The sequence below is a fragment of the Macaca thibetana genome, chromosome 14 (assembly GCF_024542745.1).
Source record: "Macaca thibetana thibetana isolate TM-01 chromosome 14, ASM2454274v1, whole genome shotgun sequence".
Lineage (NCBI taxonomy): Eukaryota > Metazoa > Chordata > Mammalia > Primates > Cercopithecidae > Macaca > Macaca thibetana.
Window position 1 is genome coordinate 61,164,729 of NC_065591.1, and position 27,751 is coordinate 61,192,479.

General features: G+C 41.2%; 1 protein-coding gene across 3 annotated transcripts; it reads left to right on the forward strand.

Annotated features, from left to right (window-relative positions):
• Positions 1 to 27,587, forward strand: TRIM5 (tripartite motif containing 5). 3 transcript variants are annotated; one of them, XM_050756212.1, is made up of 9 exons: positions 20 to 93; positions 9,568 to 10,051; positions 10,639 to 10,734; positions 11,379 to 11,609; positions 23,440 to 23,462; positions 25,073 to 25,173; positions 25,466 to 25,492; positions 25,754 to 25,980; positions 26,970 to 27,587. In XM_050756212.1, the coding sequence occupies exons 2-9, from the start codon at positions 9,629 to 9,631 to the stop codon at positions 27,063 to 27,065; spliced, it is 1,224 nt and encodes a 407-aa protein (XP_050612169.1). In that variant the 5' UTR covers positions 20 to 93; positions 9,568 to 9,628; the 3' UTR covers positions 27,066 to 27,587. The 3 variants fall into 3 exon arrangements, with proteins under 3 accessions (XP_050612167.1, XP_050612168.1, XP_050612169.1); XM_050756210.1 differs by having other exon boundaries at positions 1 to 93; positions 25,754 to 27,587; XM_050756211.1 differs by having other exon boundaries at positions 13 to 241; positions 25,754 to 27,587.
• Positions 27,588 to 27,751: the final 164 nt, after the last annotated feature.

Genomic DNA, 27,751 nt, shown 5'->3' on the forward strand with positions numbered 1-27,751 from the left:
AGTTTATCTTTCACTTTCCTGCCCCGATGTGAGCAAGAATTTCCTGCACTTCCTCTAGGAAAATTCCTTTGCGCAGATCAGGCCCCTGGATTGGTGAGTGAATCCTAACCGTGTCTTTCCTGGCCTGCCTTCACTCTTCTCCCCAGACTCACTACTTCTGCACTGGTGTCTGAAGGTGTATTGAGTGACTTTGTGGAGGGCAGAAGTAGGAAGTCTTTGGGACAAAACTGAATTTACCTTGGTGAGTTTAACTTATCTGAAAAGCTGTTCGGGATGGGGAAAAGACACCGTTCACAGACGTCCTGCTGCCAGAGCTGACTGAGGGGAATAGAGCTGCCTGGTGGGCAGGCAGATTTGAAAGAAGGGAGAGCTTTAAAATGAAGCGCTTTGTTTCCTGGAAGGCTGGTTATTTTTCCACGCTGACTCTCTCGCCATCCCCTCTCTATTCTATAATTTTTTATTGAACTTTGCTGTAGAGAGCCAGAATTCTCTTTCAGTGCCTTCTCCCAACAAGGGCAAAGACAGGGGCCTTGGAACCCTAATGATTTAATGCCTATCAGTGTGCTAATGTAGTGTTTCTGCATAACTCTACAGGTCAGCTCTCATCACCTGGGCCTGTCTCTGTGGCATCACCTTGGTGGTGTGACAGCGGTCCAGCTCTGTAGCCCTGTCATTGTCACTGGTAAACGGAGTTATTTCCCTAGTTCATATTGGTTACAAAGATAATGGCAAAAAAAGGCAAGCAGGTTTTATTTCTTGCTGGGAGTGGAGAATAAGAGAACTCCTTCTCTAAAGCCCCCTCCCCCGAAACAGTGGGAAGCATGGGCTTTGAAAGAACTCTGCATGGGAAGAGAAAGGAGTGTTAGCCTGCAGGGTGAAGCTCCAGTTGTGCCACCTCTGTTTATAAACACATGTCTTCATACAACACATGCCACAAAGTGGTGGAGATTTTCTTGTTTGCTGTCGGGGTGGGATAACACTCTAGTGATATGTTAATGATCCAAAGGCAATGAGGGATTGTCTGTTCCAGTTTACGCAGGTTTGGGGGTCTAATTTCCCCCTTGGATCTGGTCGGGGTGAAGATCTGGACCATGCTGGGCAGTCTGGCTTCTTTAAGCAGCTTTGTCTATAAATAAAAGGAATAAAGAAAACCATTAAGAAAAATAACTTTCCCAGTTATTTCATCAGGGCTTCCCTGGTGACAGCATCTGTTTACCCTTACTAGGCACCAAGTCCAGACTCAGGGAACAACTGGATTTCCTTAAAAATCATTAACCTTGCTCCTCCCTCTCCTTGGGCCGTATGTGCCCTGCAAAAGCAGAGCTTAGGTGAGATACAAAGAGCAGCAGAAGCATGTGAAGGAATACCCAGAGATGGCACCGTTTCTAACTTTTAATAAACAAAATGAGTACTTGTGTAAACCAAAAATAAAATTCTGTGGCCCCTAGCCACCTGAATGGACTTTCTCAGCCAGGCTGCTCTTAAAATGTAACCTGAAAGACTGATTCAGGCCATGACAGGAAACGGAAGTGGGACCTGACTCATTATTCCTCTCCAGCATGAACTTCAACATAGACCCTAAGTCTGGTAAGAAACATTTCAGTCTATTCTCTCTGAAGCCTGATACCCTAAGGCTGCATCTGCACAGTAAGAACTTTGGTCTCCACAGTTGCTTATCAGAACTCAGACATTTCCTTTCTATTGATCCCAGGTCTTTAGATAAAGACAGTTGTCAACCAGAGTCTTTCTTAAATGTATTTGATTGAAGTATCTTGTCTCCTTAAAATATATGAAACCAAGCTACACCCCAACCAGCTTGGACACATGTTCTTAGGATCTCCTGAGGGCTGTGTCATGGGGCATCGTCACTCATATTTGGCACAGAATAAATCTCTTCAAAATATTTTACAGAGTTTGACCCTTTTCATCGACACTTGGTTGATGTTAATGATATCAGATGTCAGAAGTGGTGTGATAACAGGATCCTGAGACACATGAGAGAGGGAGTCTCTCTCATGGGGACCCTCTGTATTCAACTCCAAATGTCCTTCCCATGAAAGATATAGCTGCACTTAAGCTAATTCAAGCTTATATGGAAGACTCCAGGCAAAACTGTTTCCTCCTCCCAACTTCCCTTCATCTGACCAAATCTTACTGCCTTAAGGTTGATTTTGGAGAGCTCACCTCTGCTTCATGTTTCTTGTCCCTGCTTCTGGTGATAAATCAGTGTTTGGCACCCATCTTCTGAACTCATACAGAATACCTTTCTGGTGGCATTGTAAACCAAAGAAACTAATGGAAGGGGGCCTCACTCAATTTGGATGTTTATTTTGCCAGGGTTGAGGACATGCCTAGGAAAAAGGAGCATAAAATCACAGGAACATCTGTGATTCATGCTTTTTCCAAAGGGGGTTTGAGGACTTCAGTATTTAAAGGGGAAAGAGAAAAGAAAAAAATGGAGGAGAGTCGATAAAAGAAGCAAAAGGTTACATTCTTTTGAGGCTTTAGCTAGCGTTAGCTGAAGCCATAATTTACATGTTAAAGGAGGGCTTGGAGGAGTAATCAATTATGCACTGTCTCCCACTCAGTGAATCTGCATTTTTACAAAAGATAAACAGGGAGTAGCAGAAACAGTCAAACATGCATTTGTCTCAGGTGAGCTGAGGGATGATTTATCCTCTGTCTTTGTCCCATACTAGTGAAGATAAGCTTGCTAATTGACATTGTCAGGGTGAAATTCAACAGATCTCCGTTTCAGAGTAAAGACCTTGGGGCCCACAAGAAATTTCCTTGTGAGCAAATTGTGAGGGAAGCCACCTGGGAGGTATGTGGCTTTGCAGCTATGGTATCTTTGCAGCTATCTAGGAACAAAATATTATAGAAGGTGGCCCAATTCCCAAGCTTTAGTATTCCCTTTGGCATAGTGAGTTTGGGGCCCCAGATTGTTATTTTCGTTTCAAACCATATATTTCAAGATTTTAGAACTGATTCGATAATCTTCGGCTTCTATTTTTTTATTTTGCTGGTATGGTGGGGAGTATACCATTAAATGGTTTTGCTACTGTGAAATACATTTGGTCTTCATCACTAAACCTAGCATACATCTCCTACAATTCTTGAATCTGCAAAGTGGTAAGTGTCTTTTTGTATGATAATTAATCAATTAATGGCTGGCAGCCCCTCGGTAGCTTCAGGAGTGGGGGTCCTCACCAGAAAGACTAAGGCAGAAAATGAGGGTTGGGACTTTCAGCTCAACCCACCAACCTCTGGGGAGAAGAGAGGGGCTAAAGGTTAAGTTGTACTGATAGCCAGTGATTTAATCTATTATACCAATGTAATGATGCCTCCATGAAAACCTAAAAGGACAGGGTTCAATAAGGTTCCAAATAGCTGAACACTTGGAGGTTTCTGGAGCGTAGTGTGCCTGCTGAGGGCAGGGAAGCTCCATGCCCCTTCTCTCATGTGTCAGCCTATGCCTCTATCTGTATACTTTGTGATGTCCTTCATAATAAACCAGTACATATAAAGGGGAGAACCCTGACTTATAGCCAGTCAGGCAGAAGCACAGGTAAAACAAGCTGAGTCTTGGAGTTGGCATTAGAAGTTGGGGAGCAGTCTGTGGGCCCAAGCCTTCAGCCTGTGGAATCTGATGCTCTCTCCAGGTATAGTGTCAGAATTGAATTAGAAGACACCCCATTGGAGTTTGCTGCTGAAAGAAGGCCTCCTTCTAGTTTTGGGAAAAACTCTCGCAAATTTGATCACAGACGTCTTCTGTGTTGATTGTTTACTGAGAGTATAGGCTATGCTGAGTTTCTTTGTTTCCTACACAGTACTATGGACACAGCTCTGACTGGAGGAACACCAGGTTTTTGGTCTTGGCGCCGATAGGATTAATGACACGGACACACGTGGAGTGATTTTAAGGAGCGAAAAGTTTAATAGGCAAGAAGGAAGGAAGGAAGAAGAAAACAGCTCCCCCAAATAGAGACAGGGGAAGGGGGGATTTGGCAAAGAGAAAAACCTCTCGTGTCGTGGAAAAGTGGCTGCTTATACTAGGAGGCTGGAGGAGGTGGTGTCTGATTTGCATAGAACTCAGGGGATTGGTTTGACCAGGCATGTCATTCGTGTGACTCAGGAAAAAACTGGCCCTCTCAGCCTAGCCTTTCAATATGCAAATGCAGGGCACCACAATGTTTTACACATGGTGGGGATACGTGGTGGCATCTATATTGCCAGGCACTTACTGGGGCAAGGAAGAAGATGGTGGGAATCACCAGGTTTGGATGGACCCAGTTTCTAATGGCCAGCATTTGCATATTACAGCTTGCTGGCCCAGCTCTAAGAGCTGGGGCTTTTCTGCTAGACAAATGTTTCTGGAGCTGCTTTAAAACAAACGAAAACTTCCCAAGGACCCGCTTTTACTCTCTATCTGCCTAAAATAATTTCTTAATAACTCCTATAACAGTATTAGATGATATTGATTAGCAAATGAATCTCAGTACAATTTCATTTTTCCCACCTATGTATGAAAGGTGATGCCTTCCCATATAACATCAGTAATTTGCAGCTATATTATGCTTAGAGAAACAGTTTTACCCTGGTCACAGGAGAAGAAAATTCTGTCTATATGCATATTGCTTGGATTTTACAAAAATTTGTTATTGTCTTGTAATGTCTTTGTTGCTTGTGTTTAGCTGTCACCTCTAGGACATGTTGAATTTACATTTTCATGATCTCAGATGTCAGAAGGTCCATGTGTAAGGTGCAATAACCTGACATGTATGGCAGGTTGCTGACCTGAGAGATACCAGGCAGATAATTGTGTTCCCATCTCAACCTCCCTGACTGCTGTGCAGCCCTTGGCTCACTGCTTAGGTAGTGGCGGGGTTAGCCCCATGTGTAAAAATTCTGGTCCCTCTGCATATTCCTCTTACTATGTCTGTTATGGCAGCAGTTACTTTGACATGGGCTCCTTGTAATATCACATTAAACATAAATTTCACAGCCTCATGGCAGAAGGCAGTCTCCGTTCCTCTCTCCCGTAGGCTCTTGATGCATCTCAGTGCTGATGCAATTTTTCATGGAATAAAAGATAAATGGAGTCCTCACTCTCATGTTTGGATCACAACTTGAGTCATAAACAAGGCTAGACATCATATGATTTAAACCTCTGATCTTGCTATTTATCAGAGCCTGATACAGGCCAATGTCCCTGAAGCATAACAGTATATGCCATTGGCCCATTTTCAGTATCTATACCACTGGATGGATTGTGCCTCCATCCCACCTTCATTCAGCCTTGTTCTTTATGGCCTTCACAGATGATGGGAGGAGTGTACAGTTTTTGTAGGTCTGAATTTATCTCCATATAGCCTTTATAACATTTCTCTCTTTTTCAGAGCAAGGGAAAGACTCATCAGCTGTCTCATAGTGGAGATCTTTGTTTTACCATGAACCCTTGACAGCCAGCAACACATCAGTATCCATTAAGGTCTTCTCTTACCTTGTTTTTAGCTTTACAGCTCCATTTACCTGGAACTCCTGACAGCCCTTGATCCTAGATTGAGGCCACAGGGTCATTACTGAACCCAGGTCTGTCAGTCAACATCTCTGAGCCACCACTCTGTGATATTTCCCTGACTGAACAACAGCAGCAGTTTCCAATCTGATTTGCAGTTCCCCTTGTGGGAGATAATAGCCCTAAACTAGCCAGGTTCGTGTAGTTCAGCCAGGGTATGCAGGACAGAAGAACCATGTGGCACAGCCTCCTCAGATGAGTTCTCAGTGAGAGTCCCTAGGGTAGTACAGGAGGTATTATCTCTATCATGTGAGTTTTTTAAGAAATGAAACTGGCTGGATGTGTGTGAAACTGCTGTAGGTTAGATAAGCTTAGTACCCCAAAGGACTGATTATCTTGTGAAAGCTCAGGAGAACAGTTCTCAGGGACTTAAAAAAGGGACATACCTGGTTCTGTGGTGGAAAATGAGGTCTGTTCCTACCAACTGGAATTTAAGATCTATATACAGCCTTCCTAGTCCAAATCTGCTTTATATATCAGAATATAATTACTATCAATATACTATTGTACTATACTATTACTATATATTTCTATTACAGAATATATTGCTGTCAATAACAGCCTCATGTAGGCTAGCAAGACAGCTGACATTTCACTCTATTGTAACCCAATAAATTTCCCAGAAGAAAACAATACCAAAAGGATAAGCTAGTATCATCTTTATAGGAGAAAAGAGCTCAAGCCTGATATTAACCCTTTGTTCCCACATGTGTAGTCTAGTTCCCAACACTGTTCCTTTTATCTCGATTTATCTCTCACTCTCATTTGCTCTCCATTTCCTCCATCACCTTGTCCTGCAAGCTGTCATCAGCTCTCTCCTATATCCTAACTAATCTTCCCCCTTGCACACTAGATCTGTCTAACCTTTTGCAACCCATGCTCAAAGTTAATGATGTCCCCACTTCTGCTGATTGAGACTGATAACTTTAATGGACAGTTGACACTGATAATTTTTCCTCGCTCTTTTTTTTTCTTTTGAGACGGAGTTTCGCTCTTGTTTCCCAGGCCGGAGTGCAATGGCGCGATCTTGGCTCACCACAACCTCCACCTCCAGGGTTCAAGTGATTCTCCTGCCTCAGCCTCCCGAGTAGCTGGGATTATAGGCATGCGCCACCAGGCCTGGCTAATTTTGTGTTTTTAGTAGAGGCGTGGTTTCTCTGTGTTGGTCAGACTGGTCTTGAACTCCCGATCTCAGGTGATCTGCCCACCTCGGCCTCCCAAAGTGGTGGGATTACAGGTGTGAGCCACCGCGCCCAGCCTAATTTTTCCTCGCTCTTAAGAAAGAGTTCCCAAATGTTATGTCATTTGGGATGTGTCACATTTTCTGATCCCTGTAATACTAAAAGTCTAACAGGTCTGTGCACAATACGCACCATAATAGGTCTGTGCACAAGAGGAAAATGGCAACTTAAAACCCTTAGATGTTGCATTTTCCATGAACAAGTTATTCATATATGTAATTTCTTCTACTAATACATTTGCCCTGCTCTCATCCTACGTTTTCTCATATCACGCTTCAGTTAAACCTTTATGTTTTCAATTAGTAATTCTTGGATAACCCTTGCTTCGCTTCATTATTTGACTTATCAAGAGCACTTACCTCTCTCTAGTAGTATTCATCACATCTGCTATTTTGTATATATATGGCTGATCATTTAGTTTACTATAAAGTTTTAGGTGAATGCCAAGTTTAGAGTAGATTAAACACCACATTAATCTTTGTCTTGATTGAGGTCCAGTTGCTAGCATATAATCAATCTTCAACAATAATTTGTCAAATTTTGGCAGGCCAAGTTTCACTAACGCAGGCCTCCATAACAACTGTTTCAGCACTAACTGAGTGTTAAGTTACTTTTTTTTTTTTCTTCAGACAGAGCCTTGCTCTGTTGCCTAGGCTGGAGTGTAGTGGTATGATCTCAGCTCATTGCAACCCCCACATTCCAGGTTGAAGCAATTCTCCTGCCTCAGCCACCCAAGTAGCTGGGATTACAGGCACCCACCACCAAGCCCAGCTAATTTTTGTATTTTTAGTAGAGACAGAATTTCACCATGTTGGCCAAGCTGGTCTTGAACTCCCTGCCTCAGGTGATCTGCCTGCCTTGGTCTCTCAAAGTGCTAGGATTACAAGCGTGAGCCACCACACCTGGCTGGTTAAGTTAAATATTAAAAGCTGAGGCTGGGCGCAGTGTCTCACGCCTGTAATCCCAGCACTTCAGGTGGCCGAGGCAGGCGGATCACAAGGTCAGGATTTCGAGACCAGCCTGGCCAATATGGTGAAACCCCGTTTCTACCAAAAATACAAAAATTAGCCGGGTGTGGTGGTGCGTGCCTGTGGTCCCAGCTGCTCGGGAGGCTGAGGCAGAGGAGTCGCTTGAACCTGGGAGGTGGATGTTGCAGTGAGCCGAGATTGAGCCATTGCATTCCAGCCTGGGCAAAAGAGCAAGACTCCGTCTCAAAAAAAATAAATAAATAAAAGCTGATAGAGCCAGTGCCCTTATACAAAGGCTGGAATATAACAGAAGCCCACCGAGAGTTTTGCCCAGACCTTTCCTGGGCCTTGAAGCATGACAAGATAACGAAGGAATCGACTAGGACCTGTTTAGGATTTAAAAAGTTGTATGGGGGTCTGAAGGAACTCCCCAAACCTTAATGATTTAGCAGGAGACACAAGATAAGGATAATCACCCCAGCAGCTGGACCCATCTAGATTAAGTAAATTTACTGAGGCTCCAGAGGAAGGTCTTTAAAACTCAGACCTTAGTTACAGATTAGAAGAAGTAGTTATATCACTTATGTTTTTAGATGAATGCACAACTATACCTAGACATATAGCTTAGAAGGTATATAAGCTCTGGAAAACTTTGTAATTTTGAGTCGGTCTGGCAATATTTTCTAGGCCTTCTCTGTGTGTGCAGTTACAGAAATAAAAACTCCCTTCTTTCCCAGTAAATCTGCATCTTGTTATTGGGCCGCGAGAATAAGCAGCCGACCCTTCGTTTGGTCCAGGAACAAAATCATGTCATCTAATATTTTAAGACTTCTCTCTCAAGACTGATATCCATTTCCTCTGTGTTTCTAGTTTTCAAGTCTCTGACATGTGTGATCCACTATTTATCATTACTTTCTACACTATGTCCATACCTTTAGGCTCCCATAAATGTCCTTGGCAAACTTTCAGGACGAGACTCCCCAGAACCTTCCAGCTGTTGTGGATTCCTCTACTTCCACACCCCAATTGCTCTGAGTATTAATTGAATATGTGCCATTATCTCCATTTGTCATCAGTTAACCAAAAGAGTAGCAAAGAGGCCACTGAAAGAGGACCCTGAATACGGGGTCATCTCAGGTCACCATATTGAAGATAAATAATTTTTGTAAATCACTTATTATGTCAATTTATAAATTTGATGAAACAGTCATTCACTCTGCTGATAATAAGAGCAATTATTGCAAATGTACAGTGAGTGGTGAGATTTGTTATACTGCATATAAGGTAGTCAGAGCAGGTATTTTTGATAATACAACATGTAAGGAGAGAATTTAATAAAATCATACTAACATCAGAGAAACATTTCATGCTGAGAGAAAAGCAAATGTGAAAGCCCTGAGGCATAAATGATTTGGTGATTGTAATATTGAGGATGTGTTTTGGCTTGGGAAAGAAAAGCCCTGAGAGATGATGGGTCACACAAAGATCTTGGTAGAAAAGACCTCAGTCTGTTTTCTGTTCATTGAAAATAAAGAAAAATGATAACCAATGCACAGATAAGAACAGAATTTGTCATATGACACGAACTGGGAGTAAAGTATTTAAGGTGATTACGAAAAGCCCTTATTACCAGGTAACCAAACATGTTTTCTTATTTCTCCCCTTTTTTTTTTGTCCTTAACTATTTTCATCTTGCCCATTTTCTAATTGTGTACAATCAATATCCTTTCTATTTCTACCTTTCTTACTTAGTCCCATTTTAACCTTCCCAATCATGCAGGGGTCTGTGAACAAGACGAACCTCAGCAGCCAGGACAGGCAGGAGCAGTGGAGAAGCTGCTATGGCTTCTGGAATCCTGCTTAATGTAAAGGAGGAGGTGACCTGTCCCATCTGCCTGGAACTCCTGACAGAACCCCTGAGTCTGCACTGCGGCCACAGCTTCTGCCAAGCGTGCATCACTGCAAACCACAAGAAGTCCATGCTATACAAAGAAGGAGAGAGAAGCTGCCCTGTGTGCCGGATCAGTTACCAGCCTGAGAACATACAGCCTAATCGGCATGTAGCCAACATAGTGGAGAAGCTCAGGGAGGTCAAGTTGAGCCCAGAAGAGGGGCAGAAGGTTGATCACTGTGCACGCCATGGAGAGAAACTCCTACTCTTCTGTCAGGAGGACAGCAAGGTCATTTGCTGGCTTTGTGAGCGGTCTCAGGAGCACCGTGGTCACCACACTTTCCTCATGGAGGAGGTTGCCCAGGAGTACCATGTAAGAGACTGGGATGGAAGGAAGAGAGGGCAGAAAATGGGACCTGATGGAAAATTTTCACTTTGCCTTTGACATTAATTGCCTTGTCATCATAGACCTGAGGCCTGGGATTATTTTTTTCATGCTATGCTTAACTTCTGAGGCTTGAAGGACGGTTTTTTGCATTTCACCCAGTTACTGGAGAATAATCCTAGAGTATATATTCCTGGCCAGGAGTAAATATTTTGTACCTTGGGTTAGATGGGTAGAGATTTGGTGTCCAAGAAAAGCTCTGATTACCCCTTTCAGCAGGAGAGTAACTGGAGTGGGTTGAGATGTAAGTTCTTTCCTTGCTGCAGGATCAGATTTTTCTTCTAGGACAAAAAGAATCAGTCTACTCATGGTGAGGAGATGGGGAGGTCTATTACCTGAGATGTAGGGAGCATATTCGCCAATGTAAGTTTTCTTCCAAGTCATGGATTCTCATTGCCATTCTCACAGTTTCTGCAAATTTGCTTCTTCTGAGCTCAACCTGATTTCACGTTTATACTCTACCTAGGTGCTGAGAAAGCTCATAGCTTGACTATGGTGTGATTCCTTTCTCACAGGTGAAGCTCCAGACAGCTCTGGAGATGCTGAGGCAGAAGCAGCAGGAAGCTGAAAAGTTGGAAGCTGACATCAGAGAAGAGAAAGCTTCCTGGAAGGCAAGAGGATGTGGTTCCCAAAGGAGTTAGCTAGAAATCTGGGCAGGACCATGGGAAGGAGCTTTTTTCCTCTTTATTCCCTGACACTTGATAAGTCCAGATGTCATTTGATTAGTCCTCTTCATTCTTTCCCTGATGGGGTGTGGTGGCTGGGGAGTAAATATGCCATAATGAACACAGACATCTTTAGGGAGCTGTTTACATGAAGGATCTCTCTGGTAAGGATGGCTAGTGAATCCTGCATTCTATTTTTGTGCTACTTTCTGAGTCCATGACTCTACTTTGGGAAGACATTTGGCAGTGGCTCGTGATTCTGTCCTCAATGTCCAACTTTTGGCAGGGAGTTTGAGCTTGGGCTGATAAAAGTAATATAGGCAGGCATGAGTGTCCTGGACAGCTGCGTGAAAGGCAAGCTACATCCAGGTAACCCATTTTGACTCAGAATGAACCTCAACATACCCATTCAAGGTCATTGTTTTAAAATGTCATGAAGGAAAAGAAATAGGAAAATCAGCTTTCCTAAGACCTACTCTCCTGCTACTGTGTCCCCCCTTGTGAAAACTCCCCAAAAGAAACAGTTCTTTTTCTGACTAACAGCCTCTGCCTGGTAGACTGAGTGCCCCTTTCTCTTCTCATCTCTGAAGATTCAAATAGACTACGACAAAACCAACGTCTCAGCAGATTTTGAGCAACTGAGAGAGATCCTGGACTGGGAGGAGAGCAATGAGCTGCAGAACCTGGAGAAGGAGGAAGAAGACATTCTGAAAAGCCTTACGAAGTCTGAAACGGAGATGGTGCAGCAGACCCAGTACATGAGAGAGCTCATCTCAGATCTGGAGCATCGGTTGCAGGGGTCAATGATGGATCTACTGCAGGTAAAAAGGGGAAAGAAGCCTGAGCATTGAGATTAAAGAAAAGTGAAGGCTATTTCCTTTTCTGTGTTGCTGTGCTCTTTCTAATACTAACAGTGTTCCCTGCAGGACCGCTTTTCTGAATCAGTTGCTGAAGTTATAGGAATAATTGAATGTAGAAGTAACAAGAGATAATCCCATTTTTATTAATTTATCCCAGAGCAGTACACAAATTTGACATAGTAGAGATGATCAATTAGCTCTAGTTATGTTTGATGGGTTCCTATTCTCTGTAATCCAGTGTTGAGCCCTTATCAGTGCAGTTTTCATTGCTTAGCTTAGCCACTGGCAAACAAATACACGTCAAAATACAAGATGCTTTTTATTGTTTCCCTTCATGAAATTAATTGAGACTTTTTCCTCTTTATTTTCCGGAGAAAAAAAATAAATAACTGCTATCACTTCTTCTTTATATGCTGAATAGAATTCACTAGTAAAGGTCGGGCACGGTAGATCACGACGTCAGGAGATCGAGACCATCCTGGCTAACACGGTGAAACCCCGTCTCTACTAAAAATACAAAAAATTAGCCAGGTGTGGTGGCAAGTGCCTGTAGTCCCAGCTACTTGGGAGGCTGAGGCAGGAGAATGGCGTGAAGCCGGGAGACGGAGTTTGCAGTGAGCCAAGATGGCGCCACTGCACTCCAGCCTGGGTGACAGTGCAAGATTCCATCTCAAAAAAAAAAAAAAAAAACAACGAAAACTGCTCTCATCCCCATTTTCATGATGTTAACTATAATTGTTAACTATAATTGCCACATTGTGCAATAGAGCTCTTAAAGATAGTCTTCTTTTCATTCTGAAGTTGGTATCCTTTTACCGACATCGGCCTGAACTCTCCCTACACCCCAGCTCCTGGAAACCCATCTTCCACTCTCTACTTTTATGAGCTCAACTATTTTTTACATCTACATACTAAGTGATATTATACAGTATTTGTCTTTCTGTTCCTGACTTATTTTACTTAAAGTCCTCCATGGTGTGAGATAGTCTTCTGCATATGGCTATCCAGTTGTTCCAATACAGTGTATCGAAGAGACTGTCCTTCCCTCAATGAATGCTGTTACCACTGTCAAAAACTAACTGATCATAAAGGTATGAATTTTTTTCTGGGTTACTATACTGTTCCATTGGTCTATGTGTCTGTTTCTAATGCTAGCACTATACTGTTTAGATTACTATAGCTTTATAATATATTTTGAAGTCAGGTATGATGCTTCCAGCATTATTCTTTTTGTTCAGGATTTCTTTGGTGATTTAGGGTCTTTTCTGGTCTCATACAAACTTGAGGGGTTTTTTTTTTTGTATCTATTTTTGTAAGAAATGTCAGAATTTCAGTAAGGATTGCATGGAATCTGTAGATTACTTTGGGTAACATGTACATTTAAGGATATTACAACTAGACTACCACCATATTACAACTCATCATTACAGCAGCCTTAGAGCAGGCTTATAAGAGGTCCTAAAGGGAGTGCTAAACATGGAATAGAAAGAACAACTGATACAAAAAAAAAACACACACACTAACGCACATACCCTACAGACAATATAAAACAAGTACACAATCAAGTCTACCTAACAGCCAACGAACAGCATAATGTCACATATCAATACTAACCCAGAATGTAAATGAACTCAATCCCCTACTTAAAAGACATAAAGTGGCAAAAGGAATAAAAAGATAAGACTCAACCCAGTCTGCTGTCTTCAAGAGACCCATCTCACATGTAATGACACCCACAGGCTCAAAGCAAGGGAGTGGAGAAAGACCTAATGGAAATGGAAAACAAAACGGAGCAGGAGTAGCTATTCTTATATCAGATAAAACATACTTTTTAAACAATGACAACTAAGGACAAAAAAGAGCAAACATGATAAAGGGTATCATTCAACAGGAAGACTTAACCATCTTAAATATATATGCACCATAGGTGGGAACACTCAGATTCACAAAACAAGCTTTTCTTCACCTGAGAAAAGACTTAGACGACCTCACAATAATACTGGGAGACATCAACATTTCACTGAAAGCATTAGACAGATCATCAAGGCAGAAAACTAACAAAGAAACTCTGGACTTAAACATGACCCCTGACCAACTGGATCTAATACACATCTACAGAATACTTCATGAAACAACCACAGAAAACACATTTTTCTCATCTGGACCAGAACATATTCTATCATCAGTCACATGTTGGGTCATAAAGCAAGTCTCAATATATTAAACAAACAAACAAACAAACAAACACTGGCCAGGCACGGCGGCTCACGCCTGTAATCCCAGCACTTTGGGAGGCCGAGGCGGGCGGATCACGAGGTCAAGAGATCGAGACCATTCTGGCCAACATGGTGAAACCCCGTCTCTACTAAAAATACAAAAATTAGCCAGGCATGGTAGCGGGCGCCTGTAGTCCCAGCTACTCAGGAGGCTGAGGCAGGAGAATGGCGTGAACCCGGGAGGCGGAGGTTGCAGTGAGCCAAGATTGCGCCACTGCACTCCAGCCTGGGCGACAGAGCGAGACTCCGTCTCAAAAAAAAAAAAAAAAAAAAGAAATCAATATCAAGGAGACCTCTCAAAACTACACAAATACATGCAAATTAAACAACTTGCTCCTTAACAACTCCTGAGTGAATACTGACATTAAGGCAGGAATCAAAAAATTATTTGAAAACTATAAAAATAAGAACAAAACTTACAAAAATCTCTGGCATGCAGCTAAAACAATTAAGAGGAAAGCACCTTCATTAAAGAGTTAGAAAGATTTCAAATTAACAATCTAACTTTCCATCTAGAAGAATGAGAAAGAAAAGAATGAACCATTCCTCCAAGGTAGCGGAAGAAAATAAATAAGTAAAACTGGAGAAGAACTGAATAAAACTGAGGCACAAAAACCCATGCAAAAGATTACTGAAGCTAACAGTTTGTTCTTCAAAAGAATAAACAAAACTGGGTTTTCAAATTTGTTGTTTCCTTATGTTTATGTCTATACATTTGCAGAAGGACATAATTTAGTTTCTGTGCACTGGCTTTGTTTGTTTTCCGAGATTCTAGGCATACTGTCTGCTATGGTTCAAGGGCAAGCTTGCTGCTTCAGCGTTCAGGCAGGGTGGCCCAGAGTCAGGAGGTGGCCAGGCCTGGCAGCTGACTCTACGGAGTTGGACCTATAGCCTGGGTCCATGACAGTGAGCCTAGAGCCTGTATCTCTGGGGGCTATCCTGAATCCTCAATTCACAGGTCTTGATCTGATACTGCAGCGGGCCTTGAGCTAAAGTTAGCAGAATCTGGCCAGTTCATGGCCTCTGATCTGGCACTAGGGTCCACTGGGAGTGGACCTGGATCCTAAGTATACTGGAGCCCAGTCTAGACTTTAGGTCCTCTGGAGCCTGGGTCAACAGTGACCCTCCTGGTGCTGGAGCCAGTGTTTAGTCTGGGTTTGCTAAGGCAAGTCCGGAGCCCAAGATCACAGGCACTGACCTGGTGCCTGGAGCCTCTGTCCCTTGGTGCTAGAATAGAAGCTGATTGTGCAGGTGCTATCCTAGAGCTTAGGTCCACAAGTGCAGACCTGGGTCCTGAGGCCTCAGGGGCTGGCCTGGAACAAGGATACACAGTAGCAGAGCTGGAGCTGGATGCAGTCCAGCAATGTGTTCTATTTGGACAGGCTTTACGTTCGGTGTGCTGGAGCAGGCCTGGATTCTGAGTCTGCTGGCTCATGGACTCACAGGATCAAGCCTGGAGGGTAAGGCCATGGGGGACTGGCCTGGCACTGAACAGGCCTGGAGCCTGTGTTCTCAAATACCTACCTGGTGTTTGTGGCCAAGGGTGCTGAGCTGGCACTGTAGTGGGACTGAAGCCTGGAGCCATAGGGGATGCTGTGGTGTTGGGTGGGCCTGTGTCATATGTCTGCAGGAGCTAAGCTGAAGGATGTGTCTGCAGGTACCCATGATGACTAATACTGTGGAAGTCAGTGTGATGCTGTGGCAGACTTAAAGCCTGGGGCCATGGAGACCAGTTGGATACTGGAGGCAGTTTGGAGCCTGGGGCCACTGGGGAAAGCCTGAACCTAGGCCGTGCTACAAGGCTGATTCTGTGGGGGCTGACCTGGCACCAGGGCCAGTATGCACCCTGGGGTAAACCTGGCTCTGGGGCAGGATTATAGACCGAGTCCATTGGGCAGGACTTGAGCCTGAGGCTGCGGGATACTGTGTGGCATAGGGTTGGGCTTGGAGATTTGGTCCGTGGGTACTGGCCTATAGCCTGTATATGCAGGGACTGAACTGAAGGCTAGGTTCAGAATTGTCAGCCTGATAACTAGGGATACAGGGCTAGATCTGGTGCTGGTATGGGCCAGAAGCCTGTGGCCATCAGGGCCTGAGGTCAGCCTGGCTGTGGGGCCAATCTGGAGCCTGAGGCTATTGGACTGTCCTAAAACTGAGATTGGTCCTACCACTGAGGGCAACCTGGCATTTAGATGGCCCATAGACTGAGTCCACTGCACAGATCTGGAGCCTAGGGCTGTGAGATACAGCCTGGAGGCTTATCCGTAGGTACCAGTCTGGAGTCTGATGCCTTCAGACCTGCCAGACAGGGTTTTACTAGATTGAACCCAGTGTTAGGGCCTGAGGTAAATTTTGGTGCTGATTTTCCCCTCTTTCTCCTTGTGGGGGTTACCTCTTACATGCTGTGCTGCCTAGAGTTGTAAGAGGGGTGAAATGGAAAATGTAAAACTGTCCTTCCTACATTCTTCCATGAGTGTTTTTCTTATTTCTGTGCTATACCCAGATGCTGTAAGCTCCTACTCTATTTCTTAGTTCTGGTGAGGTGTTTTAGTTCTTGGATGGTGGTTTAAATTGTTTTTGCGAGGAGACAACTGCTAGAGACTCCTATGATACTATTTTGCTGACACCCATCTGCAATTCCTTTCATTTCTATCTACAGCACACACACTTATGTCTCCTCTTTTATTCCTGATTTTGGTGATTTTGTTTTCTCTCCCTTTTTTGTCCTTTCAGTTATAATTGGGTTAATTTTATTAACTTTTACGAGATTAAAAAGGCTTTTTGCTACATTGATTTTTATCTTTTTTTAAGCTTTCTGTATCGTTTCTGCTCTGATCTTTATTATTTCATCTTTTTCATTGAGTTTTTTGTTGTTGTTCCTTTCCTAATGTCCTAAGGTGAAATCTTAGATACTGTGAAATCTTTTTTTTCTGATATAGTGTTTATTCAGTGAATTGCTTTAACTGTATCTCATACATTTTAATTTTTGAGTTTTCATTCAGCTCAATGTATTTTCTAATTTTCTTTGTGATTTTTTGGTTTTCTCTTGGGTTATTCAGAAAAGTAGTGTTTAATTTTAAAGCATTTAAGAATTTTTTAAATGTTTCTTCTGCTGTGGATTTCAAATCCCATTCCTTGGTAATCAGATAACTTGTATCATTTGTTAATGTATTAAAACTTAATGGTATGGAACATTACATGAGCAGGAAAATGTTTTATATGCATTTGAAAAGAATATGTATTTTGCACTCATTTGGTGAAATAATCTAAAGATGTCCATTAAGTCAAGCTAACTGATAGTGTTGTCTTCTATATCCTTTATGGTTTTTATACTAGCTTTTCAATTAATTACTGAAAGTAAATTATTGAAATCTTCACCAGTTGTTACTGAGTTGTCTGTTTCCCATTTTTTAATTCTTTATATATTGTTTTTAGTATTTTGAAGCTCTGTTGTTAAGTGAAGATACACTAATATTGTTATTTCCTCTTGACATATTGAAACTTTCTTTCATTATGAAATATTCCTGTTATTCTCACTTAGCAGTTCTTGCCTTAAAGTATCTTTGGTCTAATATTAATATATCTACTTGAGTTGTCTTATGGTTAAAGCTTTCATAGTATATATATTTTATTTCTACTTTGGGTTTATTTATGCCTTTGAATCTAATATGTGCTCTTCTATAGGTAGTGATAACTGAATCTTCTTCTTTGCCCAGTCTGTCTGACAGTCTCTGACTTTCCATTTGGGTTTTCATTATAACATTTAATGCAATTATTGATACAGTTTTACTTAAATTTACTATTTTGCTATTTGTTTTCTGTATTTCTGCTGTCTTTTTTGATGTTGTTATCTTCTGCATCCTTAACTGGCTTCGTTTGTGTTAAATAAATATTCTCCAATGTCTATTTTTAGTTTTTCTCTTTTTCAGCTGTATGACATTAGTATTCTTCCTAGTGGTTGCTTTAATGATTACAATATGCATCTTGTCCTATCACAGCCAGCTTCTGATTAATGGTAACTTAATTCCGGTAAAATACAGAAACTTTCTTTCAGTATTGCTTCATTTTCTTCATCTTTGGTTATCATTTTGTCATATATCTCACATGCATATATGTTATAACCTATTAATATAGTATTGAGTTACTTTGTAATAAACTTAATGTCTTTTGAAGTTATTAAGAAAATACTTTGGGAAATAAACTATAGATTCTTTTATCTTAACTCACATTTTATAGTATTACCATTTTGTTTAGGTTGAGTAAATCTTTGGAGGAAATTAATTTCAACTGAAGAAAATTTAAAAAATATTTTTGGGAAGAAATATTTATGGGAAGAAATATTTTGCAGGAGCTCACACCTGTAATCCCAGCAATTTGGGAGGCTGGGGCAGGTGGATCATCTGAGGTCAGGAGTTCAAGATCAGCTGGCCAACATGCAGAAACTCCATCTCTACTAAAAATGCAAAAATTAGCTGGGCATAGTGGCACGTGCCTGTAATCCCACCTACTAAAAAACTGAGGCAGGAGAATCACTTGAACCTGGGAGGCAGAGGTTACAGTGAGTTGAGATGGTGCCACTGCACTCCAGCCTGAACAGAGCCAGACTCCGTCTCAAAAAAAAAAAAAAGAAAAAAAAGGAAAAAACATTTTTTCTTCCATCTTCCAGCAACAAATTCTCTCAGTCTTCATCTGAGAATATTTTTTCTTCATATTTGAAGAAAATTTTTGCTTTATATGGAGTTTGGAGTTGACAGCTTCTTTTAGTGCTTTCAATAAGTCAATCTAGTCTTTTCTGTCATCTATTATTATTTAGATGAGAAGTCAGCTATTAACCATATTGAAAGCATTCCTTATATAATGATTAATTTTTCTCTTGCTCCTTTAATTTTTTCTTTGCTTTGATTGTAGCCTTTGGAAATTTTTCTATGATATATGGATCTCATTAGTTATTTAACTTGGGGTTCATTGAACACAGATGAATATATTAACATAGATGAAATATTAAATTTTATAGAATTTAAACTATTTTTCCCCAATTATTCTTTTCTACTTGAAAATGTAGCAACATACATGTAATAGGTCTTAAAACAGGTTTTAGAAATCTTTTCCTCTCTTCTTTCCTTCTGGAAGACCTATTACATGTACATTGCTACATTGCTACATTGTGACATCTGACATGTCTTTGAGGCTATTTTTATTTTTTAAGTCTTTTTTCTCTCTGTTTTTTAAATGAGAAAATTTTTATTGATGCAGCTTTTCAGGTTCAACGATCTTTTTGTGTGCTGTGGAGCACTTTTAGCAAATATTTCATTATTGTTATTTTACTTAAAATTTACAGAATTTTTATTTCCTTATCATTTCTCTCTCTCAAGCGTATCTATTTTTTTGAGTCATTGTTTTTATACTTCAATCCTTTAAGCATAGTTCTCCTTAGTTTTTTAACCTATTTGCAATAGTTGCTTTGAAGTCTTTATCTTCTAGTTCCAACATCTGGGGTCACTTGAGGATATTTTCAATTTATTGTTTTGGGGGTTTTTTGTGTGTGTGTGTGTTTTTTTTTTTTTTTTTTTAAATCCCCCGAGCTGTGGTATTCTATCTTGTTCCTTTGTATGTGTATACATTTCTTTTGTAAATATAAAAAATATATATATATATTTTAGACAGAGTCTCACTCTGTCGCCCATGCTCGTATGTAGTAGTGCGATCTTGACTCACTATAGCCTTGACCTCCTGAACTCAAGCAATCCCCTCACCTCAGTCCCCAGAGTAGCTGCGACCACAGCTCCACACTACCATGCTCACCTAATTTTTGTATTTTTTGTAGAGATGGGATTTCACCATGTTGCCCAGGTTGGTTTCAATCCACTTGCCTCAGCCTCCCAAAGTCCTGGGATTACAGGAATAAGCCACTGCAGCTGGTCAAAATGTACATATTTGTTACTTTGTAGTTTTTGAGATTTCCCATCCTCTAGTCTCTACCCAGCAATAATTTTTTCTGTATCTTCATTTAGTTACTTCCTTATGGTTGCTACTGTCTCTGCTGTGTTTAAAGAAAACTCAAATATAATTTTTAAGTTTGGCATCCTAGCTCGAATAGAAGTTATGTTCAATCCCCTCAAGGCAATAAGGCTTCTGTCCTCTCCTGATGAATCTGTGCTTGGGTTAGTGAGATTGTCCAAATTAATTCAAAGTTAAGGCTGTTTTGAAATCTGCTACAATTTACTCACTGATATGTTGTTTCACTTATCCTTTCCATATGTGTGTGTCTTTAGCATGGCCAGGGTTGCATATAACTTACTTCTAGTTAAGTTAATATATGTAATTCCTGTTGTTTCCAGCCACAATGCAGTAGTGCTTTTAAGATGGGCATCTGGGCTGGGCGCAGTGGCTCGTGCCTGTAATCTTAGCACTTTGGGAGGCGGAGTCGGGCCGATCACGTCAGGAGATCGAGATCATCCTGGCTAACACGGTGAAACTTTGTCTCTACTTAAAAAAAAAAAAAAAATTAGCTGGGCGTGGTGGCGGGAGCCTGTAGTCCCAGCTACTGGGGAGGCTGAGACAGGAGAATGGCGCGAACCTAGGAGGCAGAGTTTGCAGTGAGCCGAGATCGCGCCACTACACTCCAGCCTGGGCGACAGAGTGAGACTCCGTCTCAAAAAAAAAAAAGAAAAAAAAAAAAAGATGGGCACCTAATCCAACACAGACAAATGCCACGCAAGCCTAAAAGTTTTTTATGTTAAAACTTAGAAGTTCTCCTTTCTGCTGGGGTTTGTATCAGGAGAGTTACATTTCCTTCATGTACAGAGAATAAACTCAATGTAGAGGAATAAGTAGAATTTGGAGAAGGACACTGATCACATTTTTGGTTTTTGTTTTCAGATGGAGTCTCACTCTGTCGCCCAGGCTGGAGTGCAGTGGCATGATCTTGGATAACTGCAACCTCCGCCTCCTGGGTTCAAACAATTCTTGTGCTGCAGCCTCCCGAGTAGCTGGGATTATATAGGCATGCATATTTTTTGAAGAGACAGGATTTCACCAGATTGGCCAGGCTGGTCTCGATCTCCTGACCTCAACTAATCTGCTCGCCTTAGCCTCCCAAAGTTCTGGGATCACAGGTGGGAGTCACTGTGCTCGGCCCATAGACCAGATCTTGATGACAAGGTTTGAGTTTCAAAATTCAGCTATGACTGAAGTTGTAATTGCCCTTTCCAAAATCCTTTTCACCATTTAATCCAGTTTTATTTGGTTTATGTTACATACAACATAAAAGTACCAATACAAAAAAGCAAAACTATTTGATTGTATGTGTAGATCCAGCTATTGGCTTTGTTCTTGAAAAAAAAACCTATGTGGAAAAGTTATGTCTGGCATAAAGGAGACCAAAGACATTTCATTCGTCCATATCTGCTAAAACAAAACAATATTTGTGATAAAGAGCAGTAGATGACCTAAAACCATTAAGAATGTAGACTAGCCAGGTGCAGTGGCTCACACCTGTAATCCCAGCACTTTGGGAGGCTGAGGCAGGCGGATTGCCTGAGGTTGGGAGTTCGGCACCAGCCCGACCAACATGGAGAAACCCGTCTCTACTAAAAATACAAAAATTAGCCGGGCCTGGTGGCACACACCTGTAATCCCAGCTACTCAGGAGGCTGAGGCAGGAGAATCGCTTGAACCGAGGAGGTAGAGGTTGCGGTGAGCCGAGATTGCACCATTGCACTCCAGCCTGGGAAACAAGAGTGAAACCCTGTCTCAAAAAAAAAAAAAAAAAAAAAAAAAAAAAAAAAAAAAAAAAAAAAAAAAAAAGAAAAGAAAAGAAAAAATAGAACGTACGCCAAACTGACCTGGTAGAGACTAGAGTTCAGAGTAAATGTAGTTTTTGGGACAATGACTGAGTAGATATTAGTAATATTATGGACAATGTGGTATAAGAGAGAAGACAGTATGGTTCGTGTTATATAATAAAAATTCTTAGTTGTTGATCCTTCACTACTGAATACATTAAACTGCATTTAAGTGACAAACCTGGGTAAAAGTAGAGAAATCAATTGCATATATGTGTGTCAAACTTAAGGAAGTAAATGAAGTCAGTTACAGTTCATGTCTAAAATGAAGAGAGCAACCTTAAAAAGTACGTAGGCCGGGTATCACGGCTCATGCCTGTAATCTCAGCACTTTGGGAGGCCGAGGCAGGTGGATCACTTGAGGTCAGGAGTTCAAGACCAGCCTGACCAACATGGTGAAACCCCGTTTCTACTAAAAACACAAAAAATATCCAGGCATTGTGGTGGGCGCCAGTAATCACAGTTACTCGGGAGGCTGAGGCAGGAGAATGGCTTGAACCCAGGAGGCGGAAGTTGCAGTGAGCTGAGATCACGCCACTGCTCTCCAGCATGGGCAACAAAGTGAGACTCCTTCGGCCGGGCGCGGTGGCTCAAGCCTGTAATCCCAGCACTTTGGGAGGCCGAGACGGGCGGATCACGAGGTCAGGAGATCGAGACCATCCTGACTAACACGGTGAAACCCCGTCTCTACTAAAAAATACAAAAAACTAGCTGGGCGAGGTGGTGGGCGCCTGTAGTCCCAGCTACTCGGGAGGCTGAGGCAGGAGAATGGCGTAAACCCGGGAGGCGGAGCTTGCAGTGAGCCGAGATCCGGCCACTGCACTCCAGCCTGGGCGACAGAGCAAGACTCCGTCTCAAAAAAAAAAAAAAAAAAAAAAAAAAAGAACAAGAAGGAAGAAGGAAGGAAAGAAAAGAAAAGAGAAGAGAAGAAAAGATCTACACTTGTTTCGTACACTTGTTTGCTTATAACCTCAGCAAAAGCCACATAAACATCTTGAGCACTATTATTCATTCATCTTTGATTCTTCAAAACGTGACATAATGCCTGCAGAATAAGTTTATATATAAGCTTTGTTGTTTATTTTTGTGATTTTGTTTTTGTTTAGAAATGGGGTCTTACTTTGCAACCCAGACTGGAGTGCAGTAGTGTGATCCTAGCTCAATGCAGCCTCAATCAAACTTCTGGGCTAAAGAAATTCTCCCACCTGGGCTTCCCAAGTAGTTGGGACTACAGGTTCATGCCACTATGCTTGGCTAATTTTTTTTTTTTTATTTTTTGTAGAGATGGGGTCATGCCATGTTGCATAGGCTGTATATCTGTTTAAGAAATCAAAGAAGCACTAATTATTTAAATCATTTCATGGAGAGCCATATACGTTTGGAGAAAAAACCAATTGGCAGTCACTTCTTTCCCTTCTAAACATGTCCCATCTGCAGAAACCAGAAGCCCCTTCCACAAGGATGAAAGCTATTTCTGCTTTTAAGGGAACTTGAAAACCTCACATGAATCTTCTGGGATGATTGCCCTGAGTCTTATCTGTGCTTTTTTGTCTTTCACACTGTCACCATCTCCATTCTCAGCACATTAGGGACTGGGGGAAATATGATGAAGCTTTCTAAGTGAGGAGAGACTATTTATTTCTTAATTGATGTTTTCTCTCTTCTTCCCAGGGTGTGGATGGCATCATTAAAAGGTATGTGTGGGAGGACAGAGATGGTCCTTTTGTGCAGTGAGGAGAGATTTATAGCCATTAGAATTGTCCTGGGTTTAATTAGAATAAAACATCTCCCAGGGCAGAAAAATTTTGATATTGTTGTATCATAAATTTCTGGTCACAAATCAGCATTTGAATGTTCTGTAACTATTAAGAATAGCCCAGATTTGGCCAGGTGTGGTGACTCAAGCCTATAATCCCAGCACTTTGGGACGCCGAGGCAGGCAGATCAGGAGTTTGAGACCAGCCTGGCCAACATGGCAAAACCCTGTCTGTATCAAAAAAAAAAAAAAAAAATACAAAAATTAGGGGGATGTGATGGCACACGTCTGTAATCCCAGCTATTTGGGAGGCTGAGGCATGAGAATTGCTTGAATCTGGGAGGCAGAGGTTGCAGTGAGCCAAGACCGTGCCACTGCACTCCAGTCTGGGTGACAAAGTGAGAGTCTGTCTTAGAAAAATCAATAAAATTAAAGAAAATTAAAGAAAAAAAAAAGGAATAGACCAGATTCTATGGCAGAAAATTTGAGTGGTGGAGACTCAGTGTGGGTCAGTAGTGGTTTCAGGGATAAGGTGTTGCAGTATCAGACCCCTGTGCCATCACTATTTTACTACCTACATCTAGTTCTGTTTCTGTATTTAATAGGTACTTGACTTATTTTGGAAGGGCCATATCTTCTTTTTCTGCCATATACCCCTAATTGTACATTGGGACAATTCCCACGTTTATATTTTCCTCCTGGAAAAAGACCAGTTCCTTCTTCATTTATATTTAGATTTCCAAAATCAGATGTTTATTTGTGGAATAATATTTCAAAATAATATTCTGGATAATATGTGGTCATGGTACAAAGAATTGATCCATCTCAGTTGCACTCTTTAGAAGAGCATAAAAAGCTGCTATTCTTGTGTCTAAAATCGCATACCTCGGGGGTATCAAGTTCTTTCTAACCACATGAAATTCAGGCTAGTACGTTTGGTGCACATAATATCTCATTTGCCAAGTGTTTGTAATGTTTCCCAGAAATCTGAAACCCTAGCTGTTATCTGAGTACCTCCCTGCTGAGAATAGCTTTGAAAGTCTTAGGCCTCTCCAAACAGGACTCCTCTCTTGATATGTCTCAGACACCCAGGAGCCAGGTTCGCCAGGTTCTGCAACCTCCCTTTCTAACCATCTCCCTGGGAACTCACATACATAGCGATGATGTTTCCACACATTAAATGTTAGGGTTTCTTCTGTAAGGCACCAAAGTTTTGTTTTGTTTTAAAATCCTCCTTTTTTTTTTTTTTTTATGTTATATGAGTTTAAAAATGTAGACAGGGAGAGGTTAATTATTTCATTTTAGAAGGAAGACACTGTGCTTCTGAGAGGTTAAACTCTTCCCACGTTCTCACAGAAAGTAAGTGGGAAGGTAAACAGGAGAATATTTTGTTTGCCATCAGGGTCAAGAGTGTGCACTCTCCCTTCTCAGGATCCCCAAGAAGAGAGTTCACTGCATCAATGGGCTGAAATGATAGGGAATCAGGGGTGTTCCAGGGACACAAGGTCAGAGGTTTGGAAGCATTTTTTTTTCTTTTTTAACTCTTAGGATTGAGAACATGACCTTGAAGAAGCCAAAAACTTTTCACAAAAATCAAAGGAGAGTGTTTCGAGCTCCTGATCTGAAAGGAATGCTAGACATGTTTAGAGGTGAGGAGAGCTGGATCAACAACAGGGTTGTGGAATTCATGTGGTGTCAGGGTGCTAAATGGGGAAGAGGGTGCAGTTTCCAAATACGGATAGAGGGTATAGGGGAGGATGGATATTGTCTGCTGCTGATGGGATTATATTTAATGGGAAATGGCTAGGTGGCTGCTTCATCCCATCATTCAGCAATTTACTGCCCTAATATAGGGCATACTTTTCCAAATCTGGAGACAAAGTGAATTTCAGTGCTGACTCCTTTGCTTGTATTCAATATTATGTATTTTTATAATTTCAGAGCTAACAGATGCCCGACGCTACTGGGGTAAGGAGAAATCACATTATCATCAGCCACCCTGTGGCTTATCATTATTATTATCTTTATCTTTTAGAATTTTATATTCTCTGTTAGGTCTCGTGTTTTAAGATTTATGATTCTCCTTCCAACACATACATAACTTACCCCTCCTTATAACTTCTGAACAAGTTTCCTCCCAGTTTTCTCTCAAGTCTTTATCAAGATTTCTCTCATATCACAAAGAAAGTCACATTATATCCCCTAACTGACCTGTTAATTTTTCTACAGTTGATGTGACACTGGCTCCAAACAACATTTCACATGCTGTCATTGCTGAAGATAAGAGACAAGTGAGCTCTCGGAACCCACAGATAATGTATCAGGCACCAGGGACATTATTTCAGTCACTCACGAATTTCAATTATTGTACTGGCGTCCTGGGCTCCCAAAGTATCACATCAGGGAAGCATTACTGGGAGGTAGATGTGTCCAAGAAAAGTGCTTGGATCCTGGGGGTATGTGCTGGCTTCCAATCCGATGCAATGTATAATATTGAACAAAATGAAAATTATCAACCTAAATATGGCTACTGGGTTATAGGGTTACAGGAAGGAGTTAAATATAGTGTTTTCCAGGATGGTTCCTCACATACTCCTTTTGCTCCTTTCATTGTGCCCCTCTCTGTGATTATTTGTCCTGATCGTGTTGGAGTTTTCGTAGACTATGAGGCTTGCACTGTCTCATTCTTCAATATCACAAACCATGGATTTCTCATCTATAAGTTTTCTCAGTGTTCTTTTTCTAAGCCTGTATTTCCATATTTAAATCCCAGAAAATGTACAGTCCCCATGACTCTGTGCTCACCAAGCTCTTGAACCTTCTTACACACTCAGCCCCTTCTGTACAGCACCTCTTGTCCATGTGCATCTCATACACCTGAACTCAGTTGCATCATTTTAACCATCTTTTCCTTGCTGTCTCTATTCTTTCTATTTGAACGTCCTGCACTCATCAGTGAAATGTGATAATTATCTTGTGCCATATTCTCCCCAATATTTTACTGACATTTGATAGCAATTGTTTTCATCATTTTCCATACTCCCAAGGAAAACTGACCTATACCTCATAAAATGAGACCACTATTTAGGTATTACTTCTGCCAAATATTTATCATCCAGTTGCCTCTGACACTGACTAAGAAGATGAAAAAAAGCTTTTCAACAGCCTTTCTATATCATCGTGTGATAGTTGTTCACCAATGAATGAGTCCTTAGTCCTGTGTCAGTTTACCCTTGATGCCCTTATTTGTGAAAGAGTTAAAGAGAAAATATCATAAATGGTATACTCTAAGTGTAGAGGTTTTGTATCTAGAGGATCTGAGTTCAACTCCTGTCTCTCCATATACTAGCAGTATAACTGTGAATAGCATACTTAAATGGCTGTACTTCTTTTCTTTTCTTTCTTTTTTTTTTTTTTGAGATGGAGTTTTGCTCTCATTCCTCAGGCTGGAGTGAAATGGTGCGATCTCGGCTCACTGCAACCTCCGCTTCCCAGATTCAAGCAATTCCCCTACCTCAGCCTCCCAAGTTGCTGGGATTAGAGGCGCCCACCACCACCCCCGGCTAAATTTGTATTTTTACTAGAGACGGGGTTTCCCCATGTTGTGTTGGTTAGGCTCGTCTAAAACTCCTGACCTCAGGTGATCCACCCGCCTCGGCCTGCCAAAGTGCTGGGATTACAGGCATGAGCTACCGCGCCCAGCCTGTGCTTATTTTCTTAAAATAATTTTTGTATTAAAAACTTCACATTAAATAAGTCCTAATGTTTTATTGCATAGTAGGGTGACTAGAGTTAACAATAACATTTTGCATATATTTTGAAGTAGCTAGAAGAGAGGATTTTGAAAGTTCTCAACACGAAGAAATGACACATATTTGAGGTGATGGATATGCTAATTACCCTGGTTTGATTATTACACAATGTATACATGTGTCAAAACATCACACTATACCACATAAATATGTACATTTATTATTTGTCAATTAAAAGCAAAATAAAACAAAAAACCTTCATCTAATACTTTGGATCATTGTGAAAAAATAAATTCCTGAAGTATAAAGCATCTATCTAAGTGTCTTGATCTAATAAGTATTTGTTCTACAAATTACTGAAAAACATAAACTCTGTTAATGTCTCATGGCACAGGTTGTGCCTTCAGGGAAACTAGGATTGGGTTTACTAAATTCTCATTTTGTAGATCTCAGATACCACTGTCAAAATGACTTC

What these genes read in the sequence shown, in the direction of transcription:
- TRIM5 (XM_050756210.1), top strand. Translation starts at nt 9,629, where the DNA reads ATGGCTTCTGGAATCCTGCTTAATGTAAAGGAGGAGGTGACCTGTCCC. An exon ending in AAGAGAAAGCTTCCTGGAAG is followed by an intron (nt 10,735 to 11,378) that starts GCAAGAGGATGT and finishes TCATCTCTGAAG; the next exon opens with ATTCAAATAGACTACGACAA. An exon ending in GTGGATGGCATCATTAAAAG is followed by an intron (nt 23,463 to 25,072) that starts GTATGTGTGGGA and finishes TTTAACTCTTAG; the next exon opens with GATTGAGAACATGACCTTGA.